This window comes from Panthera onca, chromosome B1, assembly GCF_046562875.1.
Source record: "Panthera onca isolate mPanOnc1 chromosome B1, mPanOnc1 haplotype 2, whole genome shotgun sequence".
NCBI lineage: Eukaryota > Metazoa > Chordata > Mammalia > Carnivora > Felidae > Panthera > Panthera onca.
The window spans coordinates 164,738,053-164,755,561 of NC_138342.1; the positions used below are offsets into that span (position 1 = coordinate 164,738,053).

At 39.6% G+C, this 17,509-nt stretch overlaps 1 protein-coding gene across 2 annotated transcripts in view; it reads left to right on the forward strand.

Annotated features, from left to right (window-relative positions):
* CHRNB3 (cholinergic receptor nicotinic beta 3 subunit) overlaps window positions 1-9,422 on the forward strand; it is a 33,085-nt gene extending 23,663 nt beyond the window's left edge. The window contains exons 4-6 of one of the 2 annotated variants that reach the window (XM_060655939.1): window positions 5,923-6,032; window positions 6,253-7,135; window positions 9,288-9,422. In XM_060655939.1, the coding sequence (XP_060511922.1) occupies window positions 5,923-6,032; window positions 6,253-7,135; window positions 9,288-9,422 (1,128 nt within the window). Of the gene's footprint in view, window positions 1-5,922; window positions 6,033-6,252; window positions 7,274-9,287 lie in introns of those variants that run through there. The other variant, XM_060655938.2, reaches the window with a different exon arrangement.
* The last annotated feature ends 8,087 nt before the right edge of the window (window positions 9,423-17,509 follow it).

Below are 17,509 nucleotides of genomic sequence, written 5' to 3' on the forward strand. Positions count from 1 at the left end.
GAGGATGGTTGGGGGGGGGGAGGGGGGGGCTCTGAATCCTCACCCTGACACTGCTGACTCAGCACATGTCTTCTTCTTCCTGGGGCATGGGGCACTGTCAGCATCATGATGGACACACATCTTGTAGAAATCCAGGGAACCTCTCCAGATGGATGTGTCAGGGAGAACATTCTGATTCCCCAGGTCTGGTTACAGAAGGACACCCCGTAAGGGGTACAACCAGTACAGGACAGTACAAGTGGAGGATTCAGGGCTTCTGACTCTAGTCCAGTGCTCTTTCTCTTCCAGATACTCCAAGGTAAGCAGCATTCACCAAGAGTCCCAGCTAGTCCCTTTCTCCTTACTGGTCAGAAACAAAACCTAAATCACTGTAGATAGCTTTATGTGCTCCCCGTGGATTCAACGCATCCCTTACTCATCGTTTGTTCACCCCTGCCCCAGGTGGGAGCCCACACCCTCCTACTTCTCCCTAACCCGCACCACCACTCACGGCTGCTCCCTCCCTTTCGGTCTCAGCTTTAAAGGTGGTCTGCTCAGAACTACCTCCCCTGTCCATCCTGTGGTTCGCTATCATTATACCCAAACGGCACTGCCTTCTTGTGTGAGGCAGCCCCAGGCCGGGAGCACATGGCAGCGGTGTGTTCAGCCTTGGGTACTTGTGGAATGCATTAATTCCCTGCAAACTGTGAGCCCAATGAACCACTACCACTCTGTTATCTCTGGCCACAGATGTTTATCTTGCGGTTGGAGGTCCAGTTAAGCAACACAAACCCTTCTGACTGAAAAGTCCCTCACCCTAGGGCATGCCCCAGTTCCCTTAGAATGGTTTGTAAAACCAGTTATTTGTTTGGTGGGGTTTGCATGAAGGCAGGGGCCCCAGAATTGTAGCTATCCACCTTCTCTGCAAAGTGGAAGCAGGCGTAAGAAAAGACAGCTGTGCCTGGAGGAGAGAGGAACCTGGATCCAAGAAGCAGGCAAGTTTGTTCCCAGCAATCTTTATGCTCCAAATGGAGGAAGAGTGAGATTGGACTTGGTGGCTGAGCTCACCAACATCGTCCACTCAAGACGGAGCTAGCACGTAAAAGCACAGTCCCAGCCAATCTGTCTCTTTGTGTCTGTCCCTGGGACTCACTGCCTGCCTGAGACCTGCTCAGATTCTCCCGGGATCAGCTGAGAACCTTTTAGTTGCAAGTGACAGAGAACGCAACCCAAACTGGCATAAGCAAAAATAGAACGTATTGGCTTTCACAACCTGGAAAGTCCAGGGACAAAGCTAGCTTTACGTGCAGCTTGATCCAGGGACTCAAGCAATATTCCTGGGGCCCAGCGTTCCCTCTGTGTGTCTCTGGGCTCCTTGTCCTCTGGGTTGACCCCATTCTCATCTCAGTCCTCCTCTAATGGCAGCAAGGTGGCCATATGAGCTCCAGCCTCAAAGTGCTTCCTGTGTTCAAGTTCAAGTTCTCTTTCAAGAAAGAGAAAGGCCAGCCTCTTTTCCAGTGGTTCCAGAGGATGCATGGTATGTCATTGTTTCCAACTTGGTTACCTGCTGTCCCTGATCACAGTGGGCAGGTGTGAGGTACAGCCCCATTTCTGGGCCAGAAAGAAGAGTCAGATCCACCCCCAGCTGGTGGGTGACAGTGCAGTGAGGTGGTTCTCCATGAGGAAATGGGGGGTGCTCTTACCGGGAGAAGGGCAGGTGAATTGGAGGCAGCAGGCAATACATATCGACTTTATTTCTTAGTTCATTGTTCTCCTCTTTCTGTGAAGATCTCTTGACATGCCACTTCCTCCTCGAACAAAGCCTTGCATAAGTAGAAGTCAGCCAAAGGCTTCTGTTATTACAGTTCATCTTCATTCCATAATTTCTCTCCCCGTTTGTCACCGAACTTGAACACTGTGTAACATGCTTATTTATATAATTCCTCCACCTTTTGTCAGATATTTTACCAGTAAGGCCAACTTTTCTGTTTTTATTGTCTTCATTTTCTTTTTTTACCAGAGGAAAAGATGGAATAAAGCTAGTTTTAGCTTGAGTACAGAGTCAATAAGCTTTATAGCTATCAGCTATATATCTCTCTTAAAAAACAGAAAACAAAAAAACCAACCAAAAAAAATGAAATACTTAGGTATAAATCTAAATATGTATGGGGTCTGTAAGTTGAAACTACAAAACACTGATTTAAAAACATCAAAGAAGACCCAAATAAATGAAGAGAGAAATGATACTCCTGGATCAGAAAACTCATATTATGATGTCTGTTCTCCCCCAATCAATCTATAGATTCAAGTCAATCATAATTAAAATTTCAGAAGGATTTTTCTTGTTGATAGCAACAAACTGATTTAAATTTTTTTTAAGTTTATTTATTTATTTTGAGAGAAAGAAAGAGAGAGAGAGCATGAGTGGAGGAGGGGCAGAAAGAGAGGGGGACAGAGGATCTGAAGTGGGCTCTGTGCTAACAGCAGAGAGTCCAATGCAGGGCTTGAACTCACGAACTGTGAGATTATGACCTGACCTGAGTTGGTTGCTTAACTGACTGAGCCAGCCAGTCAGGTGCCCCTGATTTAAAGATTTATATGGAAAAGCAAAGGAACTCGAATAGCCAAAACAATTTTGAAAAAGGAGAATACAGTTGGAGGACTCACATTATATGATTTCAAAACTTACTAGAAAGCAATTGAGATTAAGAGAGTGTAGTACCAGGGAAAGGAGAGACACAGATTAATGAAATGGAACAAAGAACTCATAAATAGACCCACGCACATATACAGTTAATTGATTTTTGACAAATGTGCAAAGGTAATTCAATAGAGAATGTTTAATCTTTTCAACAAAAGGTGCAGAAGCAATTGGACATCCATATGTGAAAAAACTCAAAAACCTCATTCTATATTCACATCACAATAAAAAAAATTAACCCCAAATAAGGATTTTAGATCTAAATGTAAAACCCAAAAAACTGCAAAATTTCTAGAAGAAAATATAGGAGAACTTGAGTTAGGCAAATATTTCTTAGATATGACATAATTCCTAAAAAATAAAATTGGTAAAATAAGCTTCATCAAAGTGTAGAATATCTGTCTTATGAAAGACACTGTTTAGAGAATTAAGAAACCACAGACTGTGGGAAAATATTTGCAAATCAAATATTTGATGAAGGGCTCTTATCCAGAATATATAAAAGAAGTCTAAAAACTCAGTAATAAAAAAACAAACAGCTTGATTAAAAAATATGCCAAAGATTTAACAGCCACTTCACCAAATAAGATATATGGGTGACAAATAAGCACACGAAGAGATGTTCAACATCATTAGTCATTAGGAAAATGCATATTAAGAACCATAATGAGATACCATTTCATAACTATTATAATCAAAATAAAAACTGAGGCAATACCAAGTACTGGAGAAGACTAAAGAACTAGAACTCTCATACATTGCTAGTGGGAATGTTAAATGATACAGTCACTCTGAAACACAGTTTGGCAGTTTCATATAAAGTTAAACATACACTTACTAGGACACCTGGGTGGCTCAGTCCGTTAAGCATACAACTTTGGCTCAGGTCACCATCTCATAGCTCATGGGTTTGAGCCCTGCATCAGGCTCTCTGTTGTCAGGGCAGAGCTCGCTTCTGAGCCTCTATCCCCCTCTCTCTTTGACCCTCTCCCACTTTCTCTCTCTCAAAAATAAATAAATATTTTTAAAAATGGATACTCTTATTATATGGCCCAACCATCCCACTCCTGGGTATTTACCCAAGAGAAAGAAAGAGCGTTTTTCACTCAAAAAACTGCACAAAATATTTATAGGGACTTCATTTGTAATCATTAAAAACTGGAAGAATCCAGGGGCTCCTGAGTGGCTCAATCGGTTAAGCATCCAACTTTGGCTCAGGTCATGATCTCACAGTTTGTGAGTTCAAGCCCCATGTCAGGCTCTGTGCTGACATCTCAGAGTCTGGAGCCTGCTTCAGATTCTGTGTCTCCCTCTCGCCCTCTGCCCCTCCCCCACTCACCCTTTGTCTCTGTCTCTCTCAAAAATAAATAAACATTAAAAAAATTTTTTTTTAAAAACTGGAAGAATCCAAATATCCTTCCTGGAGAAGGATAATAAATTGTGGTATTTTCATACAAGGGAATACTACTCACTAATAAAAATGAACAAATCACACACACAAAAAATGAACAAAGCACTAATATAACATAGAAGAATCCCAAATACATTATGGTCAATAAAAGCAATCTGTATTGAAAGGCTGTCTCCTGTATGATTTCGTTTATATGACCACAGGCAACATTATAGGATCAGAAACTAGATCTGTGGTTTCCAGGGGTTGGGAATGGGAGAGTGGATTACAAAGGAGCAACACGAGGAACACTTTTTGGGCAACAGAGCCGTTCTTGTGTCTTGATGGCATCAGTGATTATACAACTGTTTGCATAGAACACCATACACAAAAAGGGTGAATTTTATTGTACGTAAATTTTTGAGAAATAAGCCAAGTGAGAGGGAAACAAAAAATGCTACTCTGGGTTCCCTTGAACATTTCTGAGATTCAGACCTGCTGCTGGTGGTACAAGTCTCCTTAGCAGGAGACAAATTATTCATAGGAAGGAAAATGCACTTGCTTTTCAAAACGGGCAGAGGAAGAGTAAAAAGAGAGAAGCCTGTGAGTACCAAGTAAACATGGTAAATACTTTATTAGTTTGGGCTCTTAAACTGTCAATCTTCATATACATGGGTTTCCATAAATAGTCACGCAATCTTTTATCCTTTAGCTTGTAGCTTTTTAATGAGCCATATCCTTTTAAATTTGTTTTGTCTCAGATAGACAATGTCTCACCTGGAGTGTACAGTCTCATACTTTTTCAGGCATCATGCATATTTCAATATGTTACCATCTAGTGAAGTTGCCCATCTGCTGTCTCCTGATTTTTTAATGACAACATTGGCATCGCTGGGCTCCAGGAAGCCTCACACTGGGCAGGCACACCCTTGAAACTTTCTGAAATGTCATTTCATATTATCCTACATCATTACTCAACTGTCTACATGAGGGACAATGGGATAGAAGAATTTAATTTTCAGGTCAGATTTCATAAGATTCTGGATCTAAAATCTTTTTAAGAAAGTCCACTTCTGTTGTAATTGGATCACCCATACATCATCCTCTTGACCTTTATAAGCCAATCAATTAATGGTCAGGTTTGTTAATCTGGGTCCATTAGCTCCTGTAAAACATGCTAAATGATTTCATTGTATTATGAGGAAAAATATGTAAGTATGTGAGGAAAAATATGTAAGTATCTGGAGGCTAACAATATTAGGAATATAATTTAAAACTGTAATTGAGTGGTCACAAAATAAATTCAGATTAGAACTTAAAAGGAAATTCTTGGAAAATATTTTTTCATTGGGATAAAGTTATGTTATCAAGACTAATCAGTGGATACTGGATGTTTCATATTAACATACTGGGTGGATGTTTGTCCAAGACTCGAGCGATATTAAAAATTGTTTGTACCCATTTTCATGAGATTAAAATATTCCTGGGCCAACTCTTCTAGAATAGACTGAATTAGATCTATCATTGTTTTTCTTTTGTTTCTTAAGAGAAAATAGCCTGAAAAAATAGATCACCAATCAATGGTGTTTGTTGCTCAGACTCTCCATTGGGAAGTAGATATGGCAATTTTGGAAATCCCAGGTAGGAGGGCTGTGTGGGCCTGGGCAAGATCAGAGGCCAGTTGGGCTCAATCTGTATCTTGAGCTACAGATAAGGTCGTAAGATCTAAAATGGATGAATTTCCCTGTTTAAAATAAAGCACTGGATTCGTAAATTCACATAAACTTGAAGATTCCAAAGTCTAATACACTGAATTTTCAGACTAAAATTTCGGTATGCTTATTTAATGCAGGAGTGGACAGACCACAAGTTACGTTGGAACCCTGATGAATATGGTGGAATTCGTTCAATTAAAGTTCCATCAGAATCTCTCTGGCTTCCTGACATAGTTCTCTTTGAAAAGTAAGTATCCCAGAAGAAACATACACTGGTCAGATTAGGACTAGAGATGGCAAAGCCTGATTCTGGCAAAATGATTAAGAGAAATGTACAGATTTAAGTAAGAAGAGAACTGATTCTTTTTGAAATATTGTTTGACACCGTAGTAGTAAAGTAATAAATACAAATAGTAGAGGGGTGGGCAAAACCCCAACTCATTAGTGTCCAACTGCTTTTACCACAGTGCAGATGGACGTTTCGAAGGCTCCCTCATGACCAAAGTCATAGTGAGATCTAATGGCACCGTCATTTGGACCCCTCCAGCCAGTTACAAAAGTTCATGCACCATGGACGTCACGTTTTTTCCGTTCGACCGGCAGAACTGCTCCATGAAGTTTGGATCCTGGACTTATGATGGTACCATGGTTGATCTCGTTTTGATAAATGAAAATGTTGACAGAAAAGACTTCTTTGATAATGGAGAATGGGAAATACTCAATGCCAAAGGGATGAAGGGCAACAGGAGAGATGGCACCTACTCCTATCCGTTCATCACTTACTCCTTTGTTCTGCGCCGCCTACCCCTGTTCTACACCCTCTTCCTGATAATCCCCTGCCTGGGGCTGTCTTTTCTGACAGTGCTCGTGTTCTATTTGCCTTCTGATGAAGGAGAAAAGCTTTCGCTATCAACCTCTGTTCTTGTTTCCCTGACAGTTTTTCTTCTAGTAATTGAGGAAATAATCCCATCTTCCTCAAAAGTCATTCCTCTCATTGGGGAGTACCTGCTGTTCATAATGATTTTCGTTACCCTGTCGATTATTGTTACTGTTTTCGTGATTAATGTTCACCACAGATCTTCTTCGACTTACCATCCCATGGCCCCCTGGGTTAAGAGACTCTTTCTACAAAAACTTCCTAAATTGCTTTGTATGAAGGACCACATGGATCGCTACTCTTTCCCAGACAAAGATGAGAGCCAACCAGTGGTGAAAGGTAAAGTTCTAGAAAAAAGAAAACAAAGACAGATTAGTGATGGAGAAAAAGTTCTTGTTGCTTTCTTGGAAAAGGCTGCTAATTCCATTAGATACATTTCAAGGCATGTGAAGAAAGAGCATTTTATCAACCAGGTGAGTATGCTGGTATTCATTACACTGCTGCCATTGAAATGTGCAAGAACCAATATTCTCACATCTATTTACAATAAAAAACTGTCATTTTTAAAATGTGACATTATTAGCTATCTGCATTTCACGTGTAAAATGTAAAACAAGCCCTGACATGAATAAAAATTTTAGTATGGATCTTTAGGAAGCAGTTCACAGAAACAATGGGCAAAAAAGAAGCAAGTATAGATTAAGCACCATTCCTTGTAATTAGACTTGACTCTATTTAAAATAATGTTTTATGTTTATTTTTGAGAGAGAGAGAGTGAGCAGGGGAGGGGTAGAGAGAGGGGGACAAAGGATCTGAAGCGGGCTTTGTGCTGACATCAAGGAGCCCAACTCGGGGCCTGAACTCATGAACTGTGAGATCATGACCTGAGCCGAAGTCGGACATTCAGCTGACAGAGCCACCCAGGCGCCCCTATTTAAAATAATTTAATTTTACATTTTAAATTGGTTATCCTGGTCTCTGGTAATTTACCTCTCATTTTTAGTTCAATGGTGGTTATTTCTAGCCATAGTATTTGGAAATAAAAGAACAGAATTAGACTTCGGGATTAATGTAAATATACAGTGTTCCAACAGATATTTTGGTGAGGGAAAAGGGTGTGGTTATTTGGCTAACATTAAAAAAAAAAGTGTGGCACGAGCGTGGATTTCCTACTCAAAACAGTTCTGGATTCAGATCTTACTGATGCTTAAAACAAATTTTAAGACAATTTGTAGGGTTCAATTATTTTACTCTAAAATAAGTGCAAATTAGTGCTAAGAGCCTGATCCCATAAACAAAATTATGGAAGACATTTTTTAAGGAAACATGTGTCTATACTTTATCTAGATACTACCTAGCATATTCTCTTACTATTTGTTGTGTTTTTCACCCATTGCTATAGAACTAACATTTCAGCTATTCTTTTTTTTTTTTTTTTAGAGAGAGAGAGCACATGCTTGCAAGCGAGCACAAACAGGGGAGGGGTAGAAGGAGAGAGAGAAGCTTAAGTAGGCTCCATGCTCAGAGTAGAGCCGGATGTAGGGCTCAGTCTCACAACCATGAGATCATGACCTGAGCCAAAATCAAGAGTTGGAGGCTTAACCGACTAGCCACCCAGGTGCCTCTTTAGCTATTCTTAAGGGTTGTTCGTTGTTGTTTCTCTACATCTTTTAAAAATTTGAATTCAAAGACTCAACTAGCTTTTTTAAAAATGATAAAAGTAACACATGATCAGGGTATGGAATTTGGAAAATACAAAAAATATAAACAGATTTAAAATAATTAATAATCCCACCACTTAAGATTGACACTTTAAACACATCTTTTTTGTGTTTTTCCCCAAGGTTTTATTCCTAAACCTCTATGTGTGCAGAATGCATTCTGGTTCTACATCAGTACCTATGTCCCCTCTCTATAAGTCCTGTTCTAGTCCATCTTCAAAAAACCCCATACAGTAGAAATGTGACATTTCTTTTCCTTCAAAAGAGGAAAACTGGCACCTGTCCTTCAGACCTCCTTGGCCTCTCAACTTGTTGCTGCTTTGACCTTGCTCTTATAGGCTTATTCCCCACTCTCCCCCAACTTCCCTTCCTCCAAAGGGACTAGATCTTCCCTCTCCCCTGCAGATTCCTGTCATCTCATGGTCACTTCTCCTCCACGCAGTTTTCTGGCATTCCAGAGATAATAGCAGCCATACCCACATGTGGAGTGGAAGAAAAGAAGGCTTATAATATTTGGCCATGAAAATTCTTAATTTATAAGCTTATGATTCATTTCATATATGAGGTCAGGAAGATCCTAGTAAGAGATACTGACTTTTTATTTGTGGAAAAATCAGTCCTTTCCCATTTGGATCAATATTGTTCTACAAATGCATAAATGATTCAGTTGTTTCTATTTTACGTCTTCTATGTTGATGAAAATGTTCACAGGCTGTTTCCTTTGGGCACTGTTATTACGGAAGTCACGGGGGAGAATCTGAGCCTACGTTGCAGGGGATGTGTTAGGTGAATTTGAAAAACGAAGTGCTGTAAATCCAAATATTACTGTTTTTCAATCCCTTGAAATGAATTCAGAACAGTTGCCCTGCATATTGAATGGAAGGCATCTTTTTCTCTTTTGCAGGTAGTACAAGACTGGAAATTCGTAGCCCAAGTTCTGGACCGAATCTTTCTGTGGCTCTTTCTGATAGTGTCAGTTACAGGCTCTGTTCTGATTTTCACTCCTGCTTTGAAGATGTGGCTACATAGCTCCCACTAGGAACACATCTCCAGAGCAATCTAAAATACCATAAAGACAAAATCACACCTTAGAACTGACATCCAGCTAGCATGTACATACAGTACCCAAATGCATGAGCTTTTTGGAAGGGTCAGCGCCGTCCTCAGGGAAACTGAACACTGGTAAATGTGGGTTTGCCCACAGTAAATTCATGATTGCCACTGGAGGGAGTTGGGTTTAAGTAAAGCAGAACCCCCTCAGGTCCGTGCCTTGGCTTCCCCAGACGTTCATGGAGTCATATGGTCCAGGTCTGACATCACAGCCAGGACATGCTAGGGCTGCAGGACTAATGCCCCCAGGAAGCAGGACCAAGGATGCACACCAGGAATTCAAGGCAGTCTCTGAGTCAAGCTGTTTGTGTGCACAGACCTGGGTCTCCTGAATCTACTGGTGTCCTTGGTAGTTTTGCCTGAGTTTGCAAACTGGTGTGTGTCATGCCTTTGTCGCAATGTGTATGAGCAAATCTCAACAACCCTCTGGGGAATCACACTGGTCCAACAGGTCTGGCACAGATCGCTTGTTATCGAGAAGATTCCAAGATGCCTGTTAACTAAAGCCCCTCCCCTTCCCCCCAACAAATGTGGTATTTGTTAAAAACAGTCTCTTGAATGTGGTAACCTTTAAGGCAGGTGGTATTCGTGACTTATTCATAACACTGTATAGTTTTTCTGATGGTGAAACTAGAACCTACTGTAAGTTGTGACTGGCTCTAAGGGCCATATCAAAATAACTTACAATAGAAACACTGTTATCTGTTGCCAAGAGTGCAGTCATTAAAATGCATTATCTTTTCCTAGAAAATAGAAGTACTGAACATTCTCTGATAATGGGTTTTTATGTCCTCACAGCCAGTCTAATCCATTTCAACAGTACTCTCAAGGCTTTCCATTCTGCTTCTTTTCTTCCTTTCTTTCTCTTCCTCCTCCTCCTCCCTCTGCCCCTCCTCCCTCCTCTCCCTCCTCCTCCTCCTCCTCTTCTTCCTCCTCCTCCTCCTTCTTCTTCAGAACATTTAAGTTCTACTCTCAGCAAATTTTAATTATACAATGTAGTGTTATCAACTAGTCACCATGTTTTACATAAGATCTCCAGACCTTATTTATTTTATAACTGAAGTTTATACCCTGTTGCCAATCTCTCCCTATTTTCCCTCCCCATCAGTCCCTAACAACCACTTTTCTAAGTGTCCACATGTAAGTGAAACCACGCAGTATTTGTCTTTCTCTGTCTGATGTTTCTCTTCTTAGCACAATGCCCTCTGTGTTCATCTATGTTGTTGCAAATGACAGAATTTAAGGCTGAATTATATTCCTCTGTGTGTGTGTGTGTGTGTGTGTGTGTGTGTGTGTGTGTATGTAATCACATTTTCTTGATCCACTCATCCATCAACAGACACAGGTTGTTTTCATACATTGGCTATTGTGGATAATGCTGCAATGAACATGAGAGTGCAGATATTTCTTTGAGAAAATGATTTCGTTTCCTTTGCATACACCCAGAAGTAGATGGATCACATGGAGTTCTATTTTTCATTTCTTGAAAAACCTCCGTAACTTTTTTTATAGTGGCTGTACCAACTTAAATTCCCACCAACAGTGAAAAGGGGTTTCCTTTTCTCTACATCCTTGCCAACATTTGTTATTTCACATCTTTCTTATGGCAGGCATTCACACAGCTGTGAGGTTATATCTCACTGTGGTTTTGATTTGCATTTCCCTGATGTTGAGCACCTTTTAATGTATCTGCTGGCCATCTGTATGTCTTCTTTGGAAGCATGTCTATTCAGATCCTTTACCCATTTTTAAATTGGGTCATTTGGTTTTTTACTGTTGAGTTATATGAAATTTTTGTATAGTTTGTTAGTTTTCATACTCACCTCTTATCAGATACATGGTTTCCAAATATTTTCTCCTATTTCGTAGGCTGTCTTTCCATTTTGCTCATGGTTTTCTTTGCTGTGGAGAAGTTTAGTTTGATGCAATCCCACTCGCTTATTTTTGCTTTTGTTGCCTTTGCTTTTGGTGTTGAATTAAAAAAAAATCATTGCCAAGATGCCCTCCTTTGTTTCCATGTGTCTCCCTGCCCCTCTGGGAGCACTCGTCACCCAACTTGCCAACTCCCTCTCGAAGATTCATCAGGAAGAGTCTGTTCAGATGCTTTTTGCCCTCCAAAATTGTTGCTGCCAAATTCTGATTTTAACTTGAAGTAATTGTTCTTTTTTCCAAGATTTAAATCTTAATCCATTCTGGACTATTTGGTTTGGGGCATGTTTCTCATAAACAGTTTACAGCTGAGACTTGGGGTTTAACCTTTTCACATGTATTGTTACCACCCAGATGGTTAGTCTTATTCATGCCATTTTGTTTTGTGTTTTCTGTGTAATGTTTTCTTGTCCTTTTTTTTTTTTTTTTTTTTTTTTTTGTTCCTTTTCAGCTCTGACTGTATTTGTCTGTTTCTTCCTCTTTACTGGATTGAAAGTTATGCATCCATTTCTATTAATTTATTAATAAACATATTCAAATTTCTTTAATTGGTGTTGGGATTTAATGCCCATAGCCACCACTCTTGAAATGAAACAGTTCTTTTAGCACTTTCCCTTCCCCTCTTCTTTTATCACCTTTTATGTTTTGCTAAATCATCCAAAATTCTAATTCCAGGTTATTAATTTTTTATGTTATGTGTCTCTTTCCTCTGAATAATTTATTGACAATACATTTTGTCTACAACCACATTATAAACAAGTAATTGGTTTACTCATTTCTTGGTTTGCCACTTTTTTTCTCCTGTTTTCCTCTTTACCTGATTTATTTCATTATCTCAGAGGAATACATCTCCAAGCAATTCTTTCAGAAACTTTTGAGAGTGGTTACCTTTCTGAATCCTTGCACTTCTGAAATTGTAATGTATTCTGCTCTCATAGGTTGAGCATGGAATTTTGAGTTCAAAATCTTTCATCCTCAGAATTGTGAAGATATTATTCTACAATATCCCATGTTCTAGATGAGAAGTATGGTGAAAGTTGATTCTTTTTTTTTTAATATATGAAATTTATTGTCAAATTGGTTTCCATATAACACCCAGCGCTCATGCCAAAAGATGCCCTCTTCAATGCCCATCACCTACCCTTCCCTCCCTCCCACCCCCCCCGCCCCCCATCAACCCTCAGTTTGTTCTCAGTTTTTAAGAGTCTCTTATGCTTTGGCTCTCTCCCACTCTAACCTCTTTTTTTTTTTTTCCTTCCCCTCTCCCCCATGGGTTTCTGTTAAGTTTCTCAGGATCCACATAAGAGTGAAAACATATGGTATCTGTCTTTCTGTATGGCTTATGAAAGTTGATTCTTATTCCTTTGTTCCTATAGATTCCTATTTTTACCTTGATGAAACTCTTGGACTTTTCTTACTATCTTTGGACTTTAGAAATGTCACCTGAAATAAAAAAGAAAAAATGTCACCTGAATGCTGTATGTATCTAAATACAGGGCTCTGTCTCTGTCTCTGTCTCTCTCTTTCTCTCTCTCTCTCTCTCATTCTCTCTCTTTCTCCCTCTCTGTTTTTATCTTGGCACTTGATGACTAATGTCTTTATTCAACTCATGAAAATTTTCTTCTCTAACCTCTTTTATTATTTCCTATCCTCTATTCTCTCTCTCCTCTCTTTTTGAAATTTCTAATAGAAGGATTTTGGTATTCCAGGATCTGTCTTCCATGTTTATTAATTTATTAACTCTTCTCTCATTACTTTTTACTTGTTTAATTGTTTGCATTGTCAGCTTGATGATACCCCTAACTAATTTGATAGTCAGTCATTGTCTTCTCTGCTATGCAGCCCACCTACCAAGGTGAGGTTTTGTTTGTTAATGGATGAATCATGGATGGATATTTGCTAATAGATGAATATTTGATTTCCAAGAACTCTAATTCTTATTTTTGGATGTCATATCTTCTATAATAACTTGGAGGGATACTAATTACAGTTACTTCAAAGTCTTCTGTTGTCTGTATTAACAATTTTTCCTCAGGGGTTACTTCTTCTACTGATACTTTTTATGCTTTTTGTGGCAGTTTTATTCCCATGTTTGTTGATTTTTGACAGTTTGTTTACCTAACAGTGGAAATCATTTCTAATGACAGAATACCAGGCTCCAGTTGCTTTCCTTTACTGTCTATGTCCAAGAAAGCATTTTTCTAGAGTATGTGAGTAGCTCATCTAATACATTCAAGGAACCCCTTTCTTCATGGCAGCCATAAATAATCTTGGGCTAAACTATTTCTAAACTAAACTATTTCACTGACTCCAGTGCTCACTCTGGTTTCTCATGTGTCAGAATGCCCACCAGATGGGACAGACTGTGAAAGCCACTATGAAAAGTAGAGTACTGCTGCAGCTGTGCTTGGTCCTTTACTTGATTACTCAACAATTATACCTGAAGTCTCCCCTGTGTATAATCTTAGAATTGTTAGAAAGCAAGTAATTTCTTTGGTGGTCCCATCTTTCTTTCATGGGACCAAAATTCCACTGCTCTGTTAGGTTTTATCATAAACCTGATCTGTGCTGCATATTTCAGCTATTCTCCACCAATCTGGTCTGTGAAGATGCCTCAGGCAACTTTCCAGTGCAGTCATGGATGTATTCATTTTACATTTATTTTGATATATCAGTAGGATTTGGAGGACACACACACACACACACACGAAATGAAACATATCAACCAGCTTTTTTTTTTTTAATGTTTATTTTTGAGAGAGAGAGACAGAGAGAGAGAGACAGAGCATGAGCAGGGCAGGAGCAGAGAGAGAGGGAGACACAGGCTCTGGGCTCTGAGCTGTCAGCACAGAGCCCAATGTGGGGCTCAAACTCATGAACTGTGAGATCATGACCTGAGCTGAAGTCAGATGCTTAACTGACTGAGCCATCCAAACGCCCCCAGCCAGCCATTTTATACTGATCTTTTCTAAATCTCAATCCTTAATATATATGTCCAATTGTATATGGAGACTAGGACACTGAAAAATCACCACAGGTGACACTATGCCATGAGAAGAGTGTGGATCTCTTTTAAGGACTCTGATTAATCTTGACTTTACAGGCTGGTGGATGCTGGACACAATAGAGACTGGAGAGATGATTCTCTTAGGAATAAAATTGCTAATTATTGACCAAAAAAAAAAGTGAAGCACATCTTGAAGTCAGTGATCCACATATGTTGTTAGATTTGGCAGGATATCCACTCCAGTGGGGTTCTTCACGCCTCGCTGTTTATAATCTCCTGAACATTTGCACTGGTTTCCAAACTGTTTTTCCTGCTTCCAGTCAGATCTCCATCCTCTTCATACCCAAATAGCCCTTGTCCTTTTCAGACCTAATCTCTTCCTCCCTTGTGCCCTTGATCTCTCCTCCTGGATATGGTTTCTTTAATTACTCTGGCTGTCTTGTAAGGCTCCCTTTCCTAGGCCTAAAAAGTACCCAGATCTACTTTCATTTTAGAACAAACACAGGCCATAGTGAACCGAAATAATAGAATATTTTCAAATAGCCCGGACTGCTTTATTACAGAGATTCGTGCCATTCTAATCACCCTCAAAAGTAGTTATAAATTCCAAAACAGAAATCACATTTATATATATTTTAAGTGTGTAAGTAATATTTAACACGGGCAGTTTATTTTTGAACATATACCAAATTTTATACCATAGAATTATATTTTTATGTGCTATGCACACACATTGTAGAACATTGGGTTCCTTGCTTGGTCTACATATCTATTATTTCTCTGTACATTTTACTGGGTTTTTTAAAAGGGAAACAACATGGTGAGGTGGAAAATGAGACACTAGGACCCAAAAAGCTCTAGACCACTTATTACCTCGCTCTGTGGGCTGTGGGGCCTTAGGTGGGTCACTTGCCCCCTCGGGGGTTTTAGTTTCCTGGTCAATTAATTAAAGGTTAAGACTCATAGTTCTCTCCTGCTCTAAAATTCTATACTTTGGAGATTTTCACAATTTTTAAAGCACACAACTTCTAATTAGAACTTTGTTTCTTTGGGAAAATGTAATCTTTTTACACTGCTTTAGAACAGGATTTGCAGGGATACATTGTGATGAAAATCAAGGCTTCCCTCCTTTAAATCCCTGACTGGATTGTGGATTCAAAGGGCAAATCACAGTTCTTTCCTTTATTGAGAACACTGTTGACTTTAACTCATTACTTAACTGTATCTAACTCATTAGTTTGCTAGATAAATGACAATACTAATCTTAGAAAAATGCATTTAAATTCAAATTCAGTTTTAAAGTTTGATAAATACTGCATGAAACACTTTCCACAGCAAGCCTCTTTCTGACCAGACACAAATACAGCAAAGGTCAAACGTTTATATGTGTACACACAGCTTTTCAAATATGGAAAAGCATAAATATTTAGACACCTCAATAACCCAAAGATAGTAATGACAAAGGATAACTTTAAAGCAAAGAAATTTTAATTTCAAATGTATAACAAGAAAAATCTATGGGAGTAAAACCTTCCAGCTCTTGCAACCGGGGAGCAGGGGTGCAAGAGCATGTGGCTCTGGGGGGCCCAAACAGACCAGCGTCAGTCACTCACTGCTGACAAAATCCAAAGGCAGAGAGACTAGTGGCGAAACTGGAAAGGAATGTATTTCCGTGAAGCCAACACCAGAAAGACAGCAGACTGATGTCTCAAAGACTGCAAAGTGCTGAAAATACTTTCAGATTTGTATAAGGAAAATGTGGGGCGAACGTCATGGGTACACGCAGGTAGCCAGTAAAGGTCAAGTGGACCAGTGTCTTGGAGTCAGTCACATGGGGTCTTGCTGGCCACAGAGCAGTCACCATTATTGTTTGAGGGACAAGGGTTTCAGTCTCCATCACGGATGCTGTGCCTGCAGCTAGGTCTTTTGCCTGAGTTAAGAGACGTGTTAGAAAGAATTTAATCAGTTAGAAAGTACAGACTGAGGTGAAAATGGAGGTAGATAGTTGTCCCCCTTCACTACTTCCAACAAGTAGATGTTGTGAGACCCGTACAACAGTCCATCACAAGTGCAAGCGTGTGGGACACACACCTGCACAGACCCACAGAGAGCTGTCCTAAATTGTCCTTATCCTTCACATCTCTGCTCACACCCCACTTCATGAAGCCTTCAAAGAACACGTGGCCCAACTAAGCTCCCTGTCTCTGAGAGCCTGCGGTGTTTTCAGGCTCTGCTAGAGAGTATAGAATGTAATTGTCCCTTTGTATCTTATCAAGTGAATTTTATTTCCTTAGTTATATCATAGCACATCGTTTGTTACAACCCCAACAGTCTCTCTAATAGAGCTGAGTACATGGTCAAGGCCTAATTAATATCTGTTGATTAATTTTTTTTAATGTTTATTTATTTTTGAGAGAGAGAGAGAGAGAGAGAGAGCACAAGTGGGGAAGGGGCAGAGAGAGAGGAAGACACCAAATCTGAAGCAGGCTCCAGGCTCTGAGCTATCAGCACAGAGCCTGACACAGGGCTTGAACTCACAGACCATGAGATCATGACATGAGCTGAAGTCAGAAGCTTAACGGACTGAGCCACCCAGGTGTCTCATTCATTAATTAAACCAGCACCTAAAATGAGAGCAAACTTGTACTCTTCCTCAGCCTCTTCCAGTATTTCCAGCTGTGTGTGTGTGCTCTTGTGTGTGTAATTTTCAGTGTGTGCCTTAAAGAAACATTTTCTTACATTAAAACATTTCTAAAATATTATTATTATACTTTGAAAAATTAATAATTCCACACTCAAGTTTATAACTAGCTGAAAAACAGCCTAAATTTGTAGCTGGCTTGTCTAAAGTAGCATTCAACCCATAGTGTTATGCCTCTTAAATCTATTTTAATTTCTTTCTTGTCACTGACTTGTTGAAAGGACCAGATCAGTTTCCTCCAAGAAAGTCTCATTTTGGGGGTTCGTCTGGTTGCTTGCCTCTGGTGTCATTTAATGTATTCCTCTGTTTCCTATATTTCCTATAAATTGGAAGTTATGTTATAATTCTGGCTAAATAGTTTTGGCAGAAGACATCAGAG